This window comes from Microcebus murinus, chromosome 27 (assembly GCF_040939455.1).
Source record: "Microcebus murinus isolate Inina chromosome 27, M.murinus_Inina_mat1.0, whole genome shotgun sequence".
NCBI lineage: Eukaryota > Metazoa > Chordata > Mammalia > Primates > Cheirogaleidae > Microcebus > Microcebus murinus.
Genome location: NC_134130.1, coordinates 2,651,664 through 2,667,871, shown reverse-complemented (window position 1 = coordinate 2,667,871; position 16,208 = coordinate 2,651,664). Strand labels below are relative to the sequence as shown.

At 53.4% G+C, this 16,208-nt stretch overlaps 1 protein-coding gene across 1 annotated transcript; it reads right to left on the bottom strand.

Annotated features, from left to right (window-relative positions):
• Window positions 1–5,341: 5,341 nt before the first annotated feature.
• ANGPTL4 (angiopoietin like 4) lies at window positions 5,342–11,160 on the bottom strand. The gene is made up of 7 exons (XM_012790805.3): window positions 10,662–11,160; window positions 10,359–10,469; window positions 10,109–10,226; window positions 8,084–8,197; window positions 7,347–7,442; window positions 6,979–7,260; window positions 5,342–5,996 (listed from the first exon to the last, which is right to left on the bottom strand). Exons 1-7 carry the CDS (start codon window positions 10,992–10,994, stop codon window positions 5,815–5,817), a joined length of 1,236 nt encoding a protein of 411 aa, XP_012646259.2. The 5' UTR covers window positions 10,995–11,160; the 3' UTR covers window positions 5,342–5,814.
• Between the last annotated feature and the right edge of the window lie 5,048 nt (window positions 11,161–16,208).

Sequence of the window (16,208 nt, the reverse complement as noted above, 5' to 3'; positions counted from 1 at the left end):
CAAATATTTATAAATCTTTATTGGGCACCAGGCGCTCTCCAACATGACCTCCCGCCTCTCTTTGTCTCTGAACACTGTTTTATCACCCCCTCGTATATGGTTTATCACTACCTGACATTAAAGGTTGTGTTTATTTTATATATTTAAAGTATATAACATGCTGTGTTTTGCTTTTTGTCTCTTTTTTGAGAGACAGGGTCTCCATCGCCCAGGCTGGAGTGCAGTGGTGTCATCATAGCTCCCTGCAGCCTCCAACTCCTGGGCTCAAGTGGTGCTTCTGACTCAGCCTCCTGGGTAGCTGGGACTACAGGCATGTGCCACCATGCCTGGCTAATTTATTTCCAAACGTCTGGCCTGGTTTGATCCTTCTACCTCAGCCTCCCAAAGTGCTAGGATTACAGGTGTGAACTGCCAGGCCCAACCAGATTTGACTATCTTATATTTATCTCTCCTGATTTCCCAGAAGGTTAAATAAACAACTTAGTTTCGGTTTGGTGACCTGGAACTTTAGCATGAATAACTCTATGTTGGTTTGATGTTTGGGGGCCTGGTGCAGGAGCTCAATTCAAAATAATGGACCCCTATAAGTTGTGTATAACACATCCCATACACAAATTCAACTCTTCCCATATCCAGTCTCTCTCTCAAAACCACAGGTCATGGACTCCCCTCTTCACACCTTCTTCTCCTCTCCGCCTTCCTCTCTCCAATACCCACCAGTGTCTCCTCCCTCCTACATTTCTCCTTCTGAGCACTTCTTACCCCCTCCATATCCGTCACCTGATCCTGGTCCCCTTCCTCACTGCCTTGACTAGTGCACCTGCTTCGCCCACAGCAGTCTGAAGGAGTTTCTAAAAACATTAAGTCAGAGCTGGGCATGGTGGCTCACGCCTGTAATCCCAGCACTCTGAGAGGCCGAGGCAGGAGGATTGCTTGAGCTCAGGAGTTCAAGACCAGCCTGAGCAAAAGCGAGATACACACACACACACACACACACACACACAAACACCCGCCATCTCTACTAAAAATAGCCAGGTGTCATGGCATGCACCTGTAGTCCCAGCTACTTGGGAAGCTGAGGCAGGAGGATCCCTTGAGCCCAGGAGTTGGAGGGGAGCTAAGATAATGCCAATGCACACTACCCAGGGTAACAGAGTGAGACCCTGTCTCAAAAAAAAAAAAAAAAAGAAAGAACCATTGAGTCCTATCACATTACTTCCATGTTTAAAAGCTTTTTAGGAGCCAGGAAAGCATCCTGGAGGAAGTGGTATTTGCACCAGGTCCTGAAAGATGAAGAGTGGACCATGGGACAGGGAGGAAGTGGAAGGAACAGAGTTTCAAAGGGGCAGAATAGCAAGTGAGAGAGACTCAGCAGGGTAGGAGCAGCCAGGAGGCCATGGTGGGTGGATAGTGGGGCTCATGATACCAGAAGTGAGATTAGGCAAAAATACAAGGCTGGAAGTCAGACCCTGAAAGACTCCACTGGCCTTTTCAGCAAACTACTGGGCAGTGGGCTTGAAGCCTTGCATATTCTAGCCCAAACCCCTTCCGCTGCCCACCCTACTAGTTAGCCATCCAGATTCCTGTGGCAGCTAGGTGAGACCACCCACCACTATGTCTTTGCTCTCACAGTGTCCTCCTCCTGGAATAGTCTCCCTAGTAAATTTCATCCTTCTTAGAAAACCAACTCAAGGCCAGGTGCAATGGCTCATGCCTGTAATCCTAGCACTCTGGGAGACTGAGGCGGGCGCATTGTTTGAGCTCAGGAGTTCGAGACTAGCCTGGGCAAGAGCGAGACCCCATCTCTACTAAAAAAATAGAAAGAAATTAGCTGGACAACTAAAAATATATAGAAAATATTAGCCGGGCCTGGTGGCGCATGCCTGCAGTCCCAGCTACTCGGGAGGCTGAGGGAGAAGGATTGCTTGAGTCCAGGAGTTTGAAGTTGCTGTGAGCTAGGCTGACACCATGGCACCCTACCCTGGGCAACAGAGTGAGACTCTCTCTCAAAAAAAAAAAAAAAAAAATTAAAAGAAAGAAAGAAAGCAACTGTGTGTGGCTGAAATTTTTTCCCACCCATTTTATTGTGAAAAAATTTGAAACATTCAGCAAAATAAAAAGAAATATACAGAGAACACCCATAGCCCCACCACCTAGATTCCACCATGAACATTTTGCTTTTATCACATACCCATTCCTCTATCCACCTATCCATCATATTATTATTATTTTTTTTTTTTTGAGACAGAGTCTCCCTTTGTTGCCCAGGCTAGAGTGAGTGCCGTGGCGTCAGCCTAGCTCACAGCACCCTCAAACTCCTGGGCTCAAGCGATCCTCCTGCCTCAGCCTCCTAAGTAGCTGGGACTACAGGCATGCGCCACCATGCCCGGCTAATTTTTTCTATGTATATTAGTTGGCCAATTAATTTCTTTCTATTGATAGTAGAGACGGGGTCTCGCTCTTGCTCAGGCTGGTTTCGAACTCCTGACCTCGAGCTATCCGCCCGCCTCAGCCTCCCAGAGAGCTAGGATTACAGGCGTGAGCCACCGCACCCAGCCTCCATTATATTATTTTCTGGGACATTTCAAAAACAATTGCAGACAGCAGTCCACTTCACCTCCGGACACTTCAGCGTACACGTCATTCATTAGAGATCAATACTGGGTAAAGCTCTCTCCAAAGTTTCTTATTTTTTAAGGTAAAATTTGTATACAATGAAAGGCACAAGGCAGACACCCAAATGACCCACTTGTGTCAAGGTTCAGAATGTCAGGATCACTCCAGAAAGTTCCCTCATTCTCCTTCTCAGTCCATCAGGCATCTGTTCAAAGACAAGCTTCCCTACCCTTTCAGGGACAGCCATGTTTATATTTTTTTCACCATAGATCAGTTTGCCAACTAGATTTTTTTTTTTTTTTTGAGACAGGGTCTCACTCCAGTGCCCAGAGTACAGTGCAGTGGTGTCATCATAGCTCGCTGCAGCCTCAAACTCCTGGGATCAAGTGATCCTCCTGCCTCAGCCTCCCGGGTAGCTGCAACTGCAGGTGTGAGCCAGGATGCCCAGCTAATTTTTCTATTTTTAGTAGAGACAGGGTCTCACTCTTGCTCAGAGCTGGTCTTGAACTCCTGACCTCAAGCAATTGTCCCGCCTCAGCCTCCCAAAGAGCTAGGATTACAGTCATGAGCCACAGAGCCTGGCCCTGCCAGCTAGATTTTTTTTTTAAATATTTTTTGTTTTCTATTTATTTATTTATTGTTATTTTTACCTCATCCCATTTTTTAAGTGTAACGCCAGCTAGATTTTTAAAGCATGAGCAGACTGGGCACAGTGACTAAAGCCTGTAATCCTAGCACTCTGGGAGGCCGAGGCGGGTAGATCGCTCTAGGTCAGGAGTTTGAAACCAGCCTGAGCAAGAGCGAAACCCCATTACTAAAAATAGAAAGAAATTGGCTGGACAACTAAAAATATATATAGAGAAAAAATTAGCTGGGCATGGTGGCGCATGCCTGTAGTCCCAGCTACTTGGGAGGCTGAGGCAGGAGGATCACTCGAGCCCAGGAGTTGGAGGTTGCTGTGAGCTAGGCTGACACCACGGCACTGTAGCCTGAGCAACAAAGTGAGACTCTGTCTCAAAAAATGTATATATATTAAAAAACAAAGAAAGAAATTAAAGCACGAGCATTGTTTTATTTTCGTTGACTTTAGCTTCACTACCCTATTCATGCCCAAGAGTATTGGTTTTCCAGATGTCTACATTTTTAAAAACTGGGTTGGTAAGTCCCCATATGTCTGGGAGTAACTGCTTTAGATCTGTCACCCAGCTTCATTAACAGCACCCCATTTCACTCTCATAAGTGTCCCAGTTGAGGCTGAGTGTGGTGTCAAACCTGTGGTCTCAGCTACTCTGGAGGCTAAGGCAGGAGGATCCCTTGAGCCCAGGAGTTTGAGGCTGCAGTGAGCTGTGATTGTGCCACTGCGCTCCAGCCTGGGCCACAGAGCAAGACCCTGTCTCTAAAAAAAAAAAAAAAAAAAAAAAAAGTGTCCCAGTTTGGATCAATAATTACAGGTCACCATCTGTAATGGGAGAGACTTTGAAGGGTAGTTCAGAGAGGGCGGGAATCTCTGTGCCCACTAGAAAAAATCTCCCCAAGCACCTGATACAGAACTTGGCATATAGAAGTTGCTCAAGGCCGGGCACGGTGGCTCACGCCTATAATCCTAACACTCTGGGAGGCCAAGGCGGGCGGATTGCTCGAGGTCAGGAGTTCGAAACCAGCCTGAGCAAGAGCGAGACCCCGTCACTACTATAAAATAGAAAGAAATTAATTGGCCAACTGATATATATAGAAAAAATTAGCTGGGCATGGTGGCGCATGCCTGTAGTCCCAGCTACTCGGGAGGCTGAGGCAGGAGGATTGCTTGAGCCCAGGAGTTTGAGGTTACTATGAGCTAGGCTGACACCATGGCACTCACTCTAGCCCGGGCAACAAAGGGGGACTCTGTCTTAAAAAAAAATAAAAAGAAGAAGTTGCTCAATAAATATTGGTTGAATTAATATTACCAGAAACAGTGTCAATTTTAAGGAAAACATGAAGTAAATTCCAGCATGTGAAGTATTTAATATGTAGATATAGAAAAAAAAAGTGAAGAATTTATCAAAATCCTGTATTAGTGTTTACACCATAACACTGTTTATACATCACTGGTGAGACATGCATGCTCCTGAAATACACACCAGATTTAGATGACTCAGAACAAGAACAACAGCAGAAAACCCAAGGTCAGATGATGTCTCAGTAATAATTTTTATATTGATCATATGTTGAAACAGTAAAATTTTGCATATATATGGGTCAATAAAATATATTTCTAAAATTTATTTCACCTGGTTCTTTTTCTTTTTCTTTTTTTGTTGAGATAGAGTCTCACTCTGTTGCCCAGGCTAGAGTGAGTGCCATGGCCTCAGCCTGGCTCACAGCAACCTCAAACTCTTGGGCTCAAGCGATCCTCCTGCCTCAGCCTCCCCAGTAGCTGGGACTACAGGCATGCGCCACCATGCCCAGCTGTATTTCGTTATATTTTTAGTGGAGACAGCGGTCTTGCTCTTGCTCAGGCTGGTCTCAAACTCCTGACCTCAAGTGATCCTCCCGACTTGGCCTCCCAGAGTGCTGGCATTAGAGGCTCGACCCACTTCGCCCTGGCCGTGAAATCAAATTAAGCAAATCTGGTGCTGTCGTTCAGGGACCCGGGAGTCACCGACCTCCACCCCAGGAACATGTTTATGCGGACTTTGAAACTGTCCGCTTTCTATAACAAACCGAAGGACAAAGAAGAACGAAATGTTCTGAGGTTGTTTTTATTCCAGGAACTCTGTGAGCTCCGCCTGGATACCGCTGGCAGCGGCTCGTGCCACGGGACCGCATAGGACAGCACCGTGAGCGCGGCCCCAGGGAGCCTGGTCCTCTGGCCAGTCAATGTGACTGAGTCCGCCAGTGAGGCCGGCCTGGCCGGCCCCGAGTGGTCCCTCTGCGTCCCCCACACCTCGGGCGGGCGAGGAGTGGGTCTCAGTGTCCTGTGGTCCCTCGCTTCCAGGGTCACTGCATGCCCTGTGGCCCTGTTCTCAGAGGGCGATGCGTGCAGCCCCCCACCAAGAAAGGGGGTCTCTCCGGTCCGGTCGTGGGCTTCCTCTGTGTCCACAGGGCTCCAGACGGCCTCTGCTTGGGGCCCCTGCCCCGGTAGGGAGCGGCCACCTCTAGGGCCAAAGCCAAAGTCACTGTCCTCCATGAGCCTGGGACCAGGCCCCAGCTGGGAGACTAGGAGGCTGCTGCAGCCACTGTGGGCTGGATCAACATGGTGGTCGCCTGCAGTGGGTAGTAGCGACCCCTCCAGGTCTTCCAGAAGATTCCCTTCTTACGCTGCTGCCGCTGCCGAGGGATGGAGCGGAAGTACTGGCCGTTCAGGTTAGAGTGGCTGCAGGTGCCGAACCACCAGCCACCTGCCGGGTCAGAGGAGAGGGAACATGGTCAGGTCCAGTGGGGCGAGAAGATGGGGATGGGGCTGGCACTGGGACAAGGCTGGGCTTTGGACTTTATGATTCTTTTTTTTTTTTTAAGTTTTTTAATAGATGGGGTCTCACTATGTTGCCCAGGCTGGGGGCTTGCACTCCGGGGCTCAAGTGATCCTCCCACCTCAGCCTCCCGAGTAGCTAGGACCACAGACTGCTAATTTTTTCTGATTTTGGTAGAGACGGGGTCTCACTGTTGCTCAGGCTGGTCTCAAACTCCTGATCTCAAGGGATCCTCCTGCCTCAGCCTCCCAGAGTGCTAGGATTACAGGCGTCAGCTACCAAAGCTGGCCACATCCAGCTGATTTAAAAGATTTGTTTGTAGAGACAGGGTCTTGCTGTGTTCCCCAGGCTGGTGTGCAGTGGTGTCATAGCTCACTGCAGCCTCCAACTCCTGGGCTTAAGCGATCCTCCCACCTTAGCCTCCCGAGTAACTGGGGCTACAGGTCCACGCATGCCTGGCTAATTTGTCTTATTTTTCTTAGAGATGGGGCCTTGTGATGTTGTCCAGGCTAGTCTCAAACTCCTGACCTCAAGTGATCATCCCGCCTCAGCCTCCCAAAGTGCTGGGATAACATGTTTGAACCATCATTTTTTGACCCATCAAGTGGGAATTTCGTATGTTTCCCATCGAAGAGCCCGAGCTCTGCCTCCAATTTCGCACATTGTCTCATTGAATTTTCCATAATAATCCTACAGAGTGGGCACTATACCCATTTATACCCGTTTTAAAGAAGGAAAAACTGAGGCTGGAGAGGTTAAGCCAGTGATCCAAGGGCACAGGGCAAATGAGGCGGAGGTGGGGGCAGGGAATAGATGCCATCTGGGGTTGAAGGCAGGACAGGCAGTGAAGGGAAGGAAGGGAGGCCCTGGCTGGCGGGGCATGGCAGGGGGCAGGATGGAGGCCACTCACCGGAGAGGCTCTTGGCACAGTTCTTGTCCCCTCGGAGGTCGTGGTCCTTGTCCCGAGTGGAGAAGGGCAGGGAGAGGCCACCGGGGGTGACCATGGTGGCGCCCAGCTTGCTGGCCACGGGGGCCGTGAGCTGCAGGCTGTAGGCCGTGTCCTCGCCGCCCAGGTGGACCGGGAACTGCAGCGACTCCGCGTTGCCGTCCCAGTCCTGCAGCTGCACGGCCAGGCGGCTGCCGCGGTCCCCCGTGATTCGGTGCACCTTCTCCAGGCCCAGCCAGAACTCGCCTGGAGCAGGGAGGCCGCTCAGTGAGCCGGGCCCAGCTGCGCAGCCCCCCTCCTCCCCAGCCCCTGGCCCCTCGGGAAACACCCACCTTGGGGGTCCCCGAAGCCGGCCTTGTAGGCTTCCCAGGGCCGGTCGAAGTCCACAGAGCCATCCTGGCGCCTCTGAATGACTGTCCAGCCCCCATCTGCCCAGAAGGGTGCAAGGTCACCGGGAGGTCCCTCCTCACAGGGGACCCTGATCCCCACATCTGGCTCCCAGACCCCAAGCCCAGGGAAGGCAACACCCCCACTGAATTCCTCGGGCTCACCCCTGGAGGACTGGAGGAAGGTGGGTCCCAGGGAGGAATGCCGTGGTGGCCCGTACATACGCAGGGGATCAGGCCTCAACCTTTGTCCCAAAGACCCAGCAGGGAAGGAGCAGGGAGGGAGGCTGCAGCGGAAAGCTGGGTAGCCTCTCTGGGCCAGGCGAACTTGGTCCTCCCCTGCCATTGTCAACCCCAAAACCCGTCCCTGAGCTTGTGACACAAGTCAAAGGGGAAAGGTCTTTTTTGTCTTTTTTGTTTTTAGAGATGGGATCTCACACTGTCACCCAGGCTGGAGCACAGTGGCACAATCACAGCTCACTGCAGCCTCGAACTCCTGGGCTCAAGCAATCCTCCTGCCTCAGCCTCCCGAGTAGCTGGGACTACAGGCATGCGCCACCATGCCCGGCTAATTTTTGCTATATATTTTTTAGTTGTCCAGCTGATTTTCAAGGGCTACATTTTAAAGAAAAGCAACGGGGCCCATGGCAAGAGGGGCTCCCTGGCGGGCCAGCACGTCCTACCTGAGGTCATCTTGCAGTTGACCAGGAATGGCTGGGACCCCTCAGGCTGGATTTGAAACAGTCCACTCTGCCTCTCGCCCTCCTCGAACAGCTGCTGGCAGTCCCGGGGCAGCCCTGCAGGTAGACAAGGCAGGGGGTTGAAACAGAGGCAGCCTGTAGGGGTCTCTCTGGAGATGCGCTGGGGCATTGGGCAGCAGGTGACCGGGAGGTGAAGGGCAATCCTGATCTCATGACCACCCCCTGACATCTGCCTAAGCTCCTCCATGGCTCCCTGTGGCCTTCCCCAGCGTGGTCTACAAGGACCAGCGCCTGCACCCATCCTCCACACAGGTGACCTTCCACCCCGGCTCCACACACCCTCCTGCCACAGGGACTTTGCACATGCTGGTCCTTGTGCTTGGGACTTTCTTCTCTGGGTCTCACCTTCTGGAAGGACACCTTCCCTCACCCCTGGACATCGCCACCCCTCCCCATACTGGCGGGCATAGAAGACCCCCCCAACACTGCGGTCATCTGGGTGGCTCGCCGCTCCTCCACGCACAGCCCCGCTAGTCCCGCCACTGAATGTGGTGGGGGATGCTCCATCGGGCTGGTGACAAGGAGTGGCTCTGCCCAGTCCGGCCCCAGATCAATGAATGATTGACAGAACAGGGCCAGAGCGGAGGTGGTGGAAGCTGGGCTCAACGGGAGGGGCCCTGGTCTGCCTGGTGGGGACATTGAGGCTCTGCGCGGGGTCCCAGCTACCAGAGGGAGGGAGAGGGCAGGAGGGAGGGGGGCGGGGTGGCGCTAGCTGGGCAGTCCCTGCCAGGAACCGCCCCCAGCCCAGCCAGGAAAGTAGGGGAAAGGTCGAGTGAGTGAGTTGCTCGGCGGTGGCGGCGGGGGGCGTGGCCAGGCCCCGAGTGACCGGGGACACTTTCTCGGCCCCTCAGGCAGCTCCCCTTTGCCCTACTTCTCCCTCCCCTCCAATCAGGACAGGCACGGGGCCAAACCGCCAATGTGGCTTCCATTAGCTCCAGCTGTTTTCTCCCCAGCTCTGAACTTTTGCCCACTTGGCAAGGCCGAGCCCAGAGTCTGGGAGTCCCAGACCCACAGGACGCGCCCACGCCCAGGGCATCTGCCAGCTGGGACCAGAGCCTGCTCGCCTTGGAAGCCCCTCATCCCCCCACCTCTGATGGGGGGGGTACTGGCCCCTCCCCCCAGAGATACCCGCCTTGGGTTGTGGAGGGAGGGGAAGGAATGTGGGGTGGGGACGGCCCTCAGGACTGCAGCGCTGGACGCCAGCCACTGACCCTGGGGCGTGAGGGGGGATCCGAACTCTCACCCAGTTGGCCACAGCTGCCCAGGGAGGAGGACCACAGGGAAGCTGGTGTGGGGCTGTGAACTTAACGCTGGGAACTCAAAGTCTGTGTCAGACCCACACAGACACGCTGAGGTTTGAGGTTAGGGTGGCTTTGAGATGGGGGGGACGTTGGGGGGGAGGATGAGGCCGGAGAAGGGGAAGGAGAGGGCTCTGCGACCAGCAGCCCTGGATTTGTAAGATGCAAGAGTGAGTGTTCCCGGCGTGGGTCCCTGTCCTTGTGCCCCCACCCCACCCGGCTGGATTCACACTCCAAGAGGCTGCGGGCAGCCCAGATCACAGAACCCCCTACCCAGCAGCCTCTAATCCATCGCACCCTCCTAGAAGGTTCTAACCTTCAGGACTGCGTCCCCCAGCTACACCACAGCCTGCTAGGCACCCCTGCAGCTCAAGTCCAGCTCAAGCCCCAGCTCCAGTGACTGGCCAGCGGGACTTGGGGACAGTCTACCGGCTGGCGGGCTGGCTGGGAAGAAGGGTGGGGTGACCTGGTGGGGCAGAGCCAGAGCTGAGTAGCAGATGCCTCCATCAGCCCTTCACCAGAGACTGGGGAGCCCACAGGAACGCAAGCCCACGGCCTCTCTCCTTCTCCTTAAGGTGGATGTGACAAGGAACAGGACAGCAGTGGTAAGGGGCAGGGCCCCGAGGACAGCAAAGGGCCAGACACTCACTGTGCAGGCCGCTGGCGTTGTGAGCTGGGCCAACAAGCTGGACCATCTTGGGCAGCCTCTTTTTTCGGGCAGGCTTGGCCATCCCATTGCTCAGGTGGGTGGGGGCCAGGAGGCCAACCTGGGACCGGACAGGAGAGGGTGGGCATCAGGTACAGCTGGCTCAAGCTGCCTGACCTGCCTGGCTCCACACATCGGGACTCAGGTCCTGCTCTGACGACCTCCCTCCCCGCCTGGGACAGGCCTGGGGTACCTGGCTCTGCAAATTCTGGATGCGCAGCTGCTGCTTCTCCAGGTGCCGCTGCTGCTGGGCCACCTTCTGGAACAGCTGCTCAATCCTGCTGTTCTGAGCCTTGAGCTGTGTCTGTGGAGGAGTGAAAACCTCGGTGAGGACCCAGCCTTCTGCCTCCAACTTCTCCATTCATCCACCCGCCCATCCTTCCAAACCTCCATCCTTTGAGGCCGGGGCCGGGGAGCGCGAGGAGCTTCAGAGGCGCCCCCTTCTCCTGTCCACACCCCACCAGGCCAGCAGGAGGGCCAGTAGGGGCGCACGTACCTGCAGGCTGCGGAGGGCTTCCGGGGCAGCCTGGCCTCCGGCGCCCGGGCTCTCGGGGACGAGAGGGGGCGCGGCGGCTGCCCCGGGGCTCTGGCAGGCTGCGCCGCACGCGCTCAGGCGCTGCTCCAGCGCGCCCAGGTGGCCGCGGGTGCGCTCCACGTGTTCGCGCAGCCCGTGGCCGAGCTGCAGCAGCCCGTGCGCCAGCACATTCATCTCGTCCCAGGACGCGAAGCGCGGCGACTCGGGCGGCGCGGGGTGGCCCTGGGCGCTCAGCAGCCCGGCGGTGGCGGCGCAGAGCATCAGGGCCGCGCCAGCTGTCCGCGCGCAGCGCATCCTCTCCCGCAGCCTGGGCGCAGGGCCGCTGAGACTCCGGGACTCGGCGGCGTGGGGCCTGGATGCGCGACGGCTGGAGACGCGGGGGACCTGGTGGAGACTCGCTCAGCCGCGTGCAGAGGCCACAGAAGAGGACGGGTCGCAGCTGCAGGCCCGCTCGGCTCAGCTTGCTGGCGGCGGCGCCCAGGCCCGCTTTTATACGCGGGTGCGCGCGGGGAGGCGGGGCGGGGGCGGGGCGGGGGCGGGGCGTGCGGCGGGGGCGGGGTCCTGGGCGCCGGAGCCCTGGTAGTTCTGGGGGTGGGGGCGTCCTGGGGGTGCACGACTCCGGCTTCCCCGCCCCCGGCGCTACGCGGCGGCGGCCTTTCCCTGCGATCCAAGGGAGAAGCGACTCCCTCCCGCCACGAGCCCCCGCTGGGGTCCGGAATTCTAGGCCCCCCATCCCGCCCCTGCGGTGTTGAATGGGGGGAGGGGGGCCCTCGCCTTAGCCGGACTGGACGGCATTCCTGATGCCCCCTCCCCCCGCGTGGAGACGGCAGTGGGAGCAGCTAACGGGGCGCGGGAAGCCGGGGACCCCGCACACACCCCCGCCTTCCGCGGAGGCTTCAGGTGATCGCTATCCGTCCCCGAGACCAGAAGGGACATCTCCGGCTTCCCACGCTCCTTCTCGCGCAAGGGTTCACCCTTGGCGATGTGTTTGTGACATTCTTTGGTGTCCTGATCCTCCCCTGCCGGTCACGTTGTGAGCGCCCGAGCAGCAGGGCCCGGTCCCGTCTTGCCCGGTCTCCCGCTGAGGGTTTCGCCCTCATTGCCCACCCTCCCCCACCTGTGGGGTCTTCAGTGTCGCAGTCTTTGCCTATATTAAAGCAGGACTCGAGGGGACGGAAAGAGGGGACGTGAAGAAGGCCTCCCTCATCCACTCCAACTAAGGGGCCTGCTGCCTTCTCGGCCCGGAGCCTGCAGGAAGTTCCCAGGCTGCCGGGGCGACTCCAGCACTCCCAGCCTGGGGTGGAGGCAGGGTTGGGACAAAAGAAGAACTGAGTGAGACTGTGGGGCTGGACAGTGTTCATGTCTCAAGGTTAAGCATTCATTCAACAAACGTACACTGGCCGCCTCCCCCACCTGCCCCATTCATTCCCCTCTATCGCTGGCACAGAAAGCCCGCCTGCCAGGAACAAGCCCGCGGCAGCCTTTGGCTCAGAGCACTGGGCGAAAGGAACCAGTTGACTCAGCAGGGCTGGCAGCCAGCTCAGCCTCTGGAATCCGAAAGTGCACGCCCCAGGGCTGACGTGCGGGACGCCACTTGGATCTGCCCACTGGACCGGGTCCCGGGATGGCTGATCCCGGCAGTGGTGACAGACAGACAGGAATGGCAGGGAGGAAAACCCCAGCAACGACAACGAGCAGGTTCAGATGGTCACCATCTGGCCTGTCCACCGCCCGGCCTCTCTGTCAGCGGGGGACATAGTTGTCCCAGGCCATCCTGGAATGCCATCGACTCCTCCCCCTGCCCGGAGAGAAATGATGAATGCCTTCCCAACCTCCGATGGCCTTTTCATGAGCCCCTTTTCAGGGATTTCCTTTTTTTTTTTTTTTTTTTTTTTTTGAGACAGTCTCCCTTTGTTGCCCAGGCTAGATAGAGTTGAGTGCTGTGGCGTCGGCCTAGCTCACAGCAACCTCAAACTCCTGGGCTCAAGCGATCCTCCTGCCTCAGCCTCCCTCCCAAGTAGCTGGGACTACAGGCCTGTGCCACCATACCCGGCTAATTTTTTCTATATATATTTTAGTTGGCCAATTAATTTCTTTCTATTTATAGTAGAGACGGGTCTCGCTCTTGCTCAGGCTGGTTTTGAACTGACCTCGAGCGATCCACCCACCTCACCTCCCAGAGTGCTAGGATTACAGGCGTGAGCCACCAAGCTGTCCAGGGATTTCTTGTTAGAGGAAGTTGCTATGAGCAACCAACAAAGTAAAATGGCATCAGCAAGTTGATCAGTGAGCTGGAATCTCTTGGGAGAAAAGGAAGTTGCGTTAACTTCCGAGTACGCACTTGACCGTGAACCACGCAGGGATGTCTCATGCAGTGGTGGTCCAGGGAGGAAGAGGTGTCTGGTAGAGGGATGGCCTGAGGTCACGTCTCCAAGACCATAACTGGGTTTTTTTTGTTTTTTTCTTTTTTGAGACAGAGTCTTGCTTTGTTGCCCAGGGTAGAGTGAGTGCCGTGGCGTCAGCCTAGCTCACAGCAACCTCAAACTCCTGGGCTCAAGAGATCCTCCTGCCTCAGCCTCCCGAGTAGCTGGGACTACAGGCATGCGCCACCATGCCCGGCTAATTTTTTCTATATTATATTAGTTGGTCAATTAATTTTTTCTATTTTATAGTAGAGACAGGGTCTTTCTCTTGCTCAGGTTGGTTTCGAACTCCTGAACTCAAACGATCCGCCTGCCTTGGACTCCCAGAGAGCTAGGATTACAGGCGTGAGTGAGCCACCGCGCCCGGCCAGCCATAACTGTTTTTAACAAGTCCCCTATTAACGGATATTTGTATGTTTTTCCAGTTATTTATTTTTATATTTTGAGACAGAGTCTCTCTCTGTTGCCCCAGCTAGAATGCCGTGGCGTCAGCCTAGCTCACGGCAACCTCAAACTCCTGGGCTCAAGTAATCCTCCTGCCTCAGCCTCCCAAGTAGCTGGGACTACAGGCGTGCACCACCATGCCCTGCTAGTTTTTTGTATATATTTTTAGATGGCCAATTAATTTCTATCTATTTTTAGTAGAGACGAGGTCTCACTCTTGCTCAGGCTGGTTTCGAACTCCTGACCTTGAGCGATCCACCTGCCTCAGCATCCCAGAGTGCTAGGATTACAGGCATGAGCCACTGCGCCCGGCCTGTATGACCTTTGTCTTTGAATTTTTTTTTTTTTTTTTTGAGACAGAGTCTCACTCTGTTGCCCGAGCTAGAATGCCATGGCATCAGCCTTGCTCACAGCAACCTCAAACTCCTGGGCTCAAGCAATCCTCCTGCCTCAGCCTCCCCAGTAGCTGGGACTACAGGCATGTGCCACCATACCCGGCTAATTTGTATAAATGTATATATATATTTTTTTTAGTTGGCCAATTAATTTGTTTACATTTTTAGTAGAGATGGGATCTCACTGTTTCTCAGGCTGGTTTTGAATTCCTGACCTTGAGCAATCTGCCTGCCTCAGTCTCCCAGAGTGCTAGGATTACAGGCATGAGCCACCACGCCCGGCCTGTATGAACTTTATGTTTGAAATTTTTCTCAATGAAATCTTGGATGTGAGAGAGAGGAAGGAAGTGACTGCTTACTGGGGACAGGGTTTCTCTTTGGGGTAATGAAAGTGGTATTGATTGCACAACATCATGAATGTACTTAATGCTGCTGAATTGTATACTTTAAAAGGGCCTTAGTTGTGCTTGGTGACAGGCGAGGGCCTGTAGTCCCAGCCACTGGGGAGGCTGAGGCAGGAGGATCACATAAGCTCAGGAGTTCAAGGTTCAGTGAGCTCTGAGGATGCCACTGCACTCCAGCCTGGGGGAAAGAGTGGGAGACCCTGTCTCAAAAAATAAAATTAAAATTAAATATTAAATTAAATAAAAAAATTAAAAGGGTCAGTTTTATGTTATGTGTAGTTTATACAATAAAAAAATATGTAAACTAAAAATCTTCTTTTTTTTTTTTTTTTTTTGAGACAGAGTCTCACTCTGTTGCCCAGGCTAGAGTGCCATAGTGTCAGCCTAGCTCATAGTAACTTCAAACTCCTGGACTCAAGTGATCCTCCTGCCTCAGCCTCCCGAGTAGCTGGGACTACAGGCACGCACCACCTCACATGGCTAATTTTTTCTATTTTTAGTAGACACGTCTCGCTTTTGCTCAGGCTGGTCTCAAACTCCTGACCTCAAGCAGTCCTCCTGCCTCAGCCTCCCAGAGTGCTAGGATTACACGTGTGAGCCACCATGCCTGGCCAAGATTCACCAATTGTTAACATATTCTTCTATTAGCTTTATTATTCCCTGTGTGTGTATCTCTTATATATGTATATATAACAAACACAGAAATATATATGTAATATATACACAAACATATTATGAACAGCAGTATATAATACACAAATCTACATGTAAATATATGTAATACACACAGAGAAACAAATAATATACTCATTTATATATATATGAGTATATATAATATACACACATAATATACACACATATATATATACACATATATAATATACACACATACGTAGAGACATTAATACACACAGTATATATATATGTAATACACACAAACATTATATATGAAGCGAGCCACACTTATATACAGACATATACACATATATAATATACACACATATATAATACACAAGTACATAGATGAAATATACACACAGAGACATATATATAGAAATATATATAATATAGACATAGAACAAGATGATACATACTCTTTCACACACCCCCACACCATTTTTTTTTTTTTTTGAGACAGAGTCTCGCTTTGTTGCCCAGGCTAGAGCAAGTGCCGTGGCATCAGCCTAGCTCACAGCAACCTCAAACTCCTGGGCTCAAGCGATCCTCCTACCTCAGTCTCCCGAGTAGCTGGGACTACAGGCACGCGCCACCATGCCCGGCTAATTTTTTCTATATATATTAGTTGGCCAATTAATTTCTGTCTATTTTTAGTAGAGACGGGGTCTCGCTCTTGCTCAGGCTGGTTTCGAACTCCTGACCTGGAGCGATCCGCCCGCCTCGGCCTCCCAGAGTGCTAGGATTACAGGCGTGGGGCACCGCGCCCGGCCCCCACACCACTTTTTTGTGAACCACTTTGGTGTATGTTGCACATATAATGCATGCCTTTTGCCCTTTACTAAGAACAAGTACAGACTTATATAACTGCAGTACAGTTGGCCACTTAGGGAAATTTGACCCTGACATAGTACTGTTATCTAATCTATGGTCCATACTCCAATTTTATCAATTGTGCCAAGCATTTCCTTTACAGCTGTGTTGTTCCCAATCAGGATCTCATCCTTTGGTCCTCCCTTGTCCTTTATTTAGGACACTGACTCTTTTTTTGAGATGGGATCTTGCTATGTTGTCCAGGCTGGTCTCGAACTCCTGGGCTCAAGCGAGCCTCCTGCCTCAGGCTCCCAGAGTGCTAGGATTACAGATGTGAGCCACCACGCCCATCCC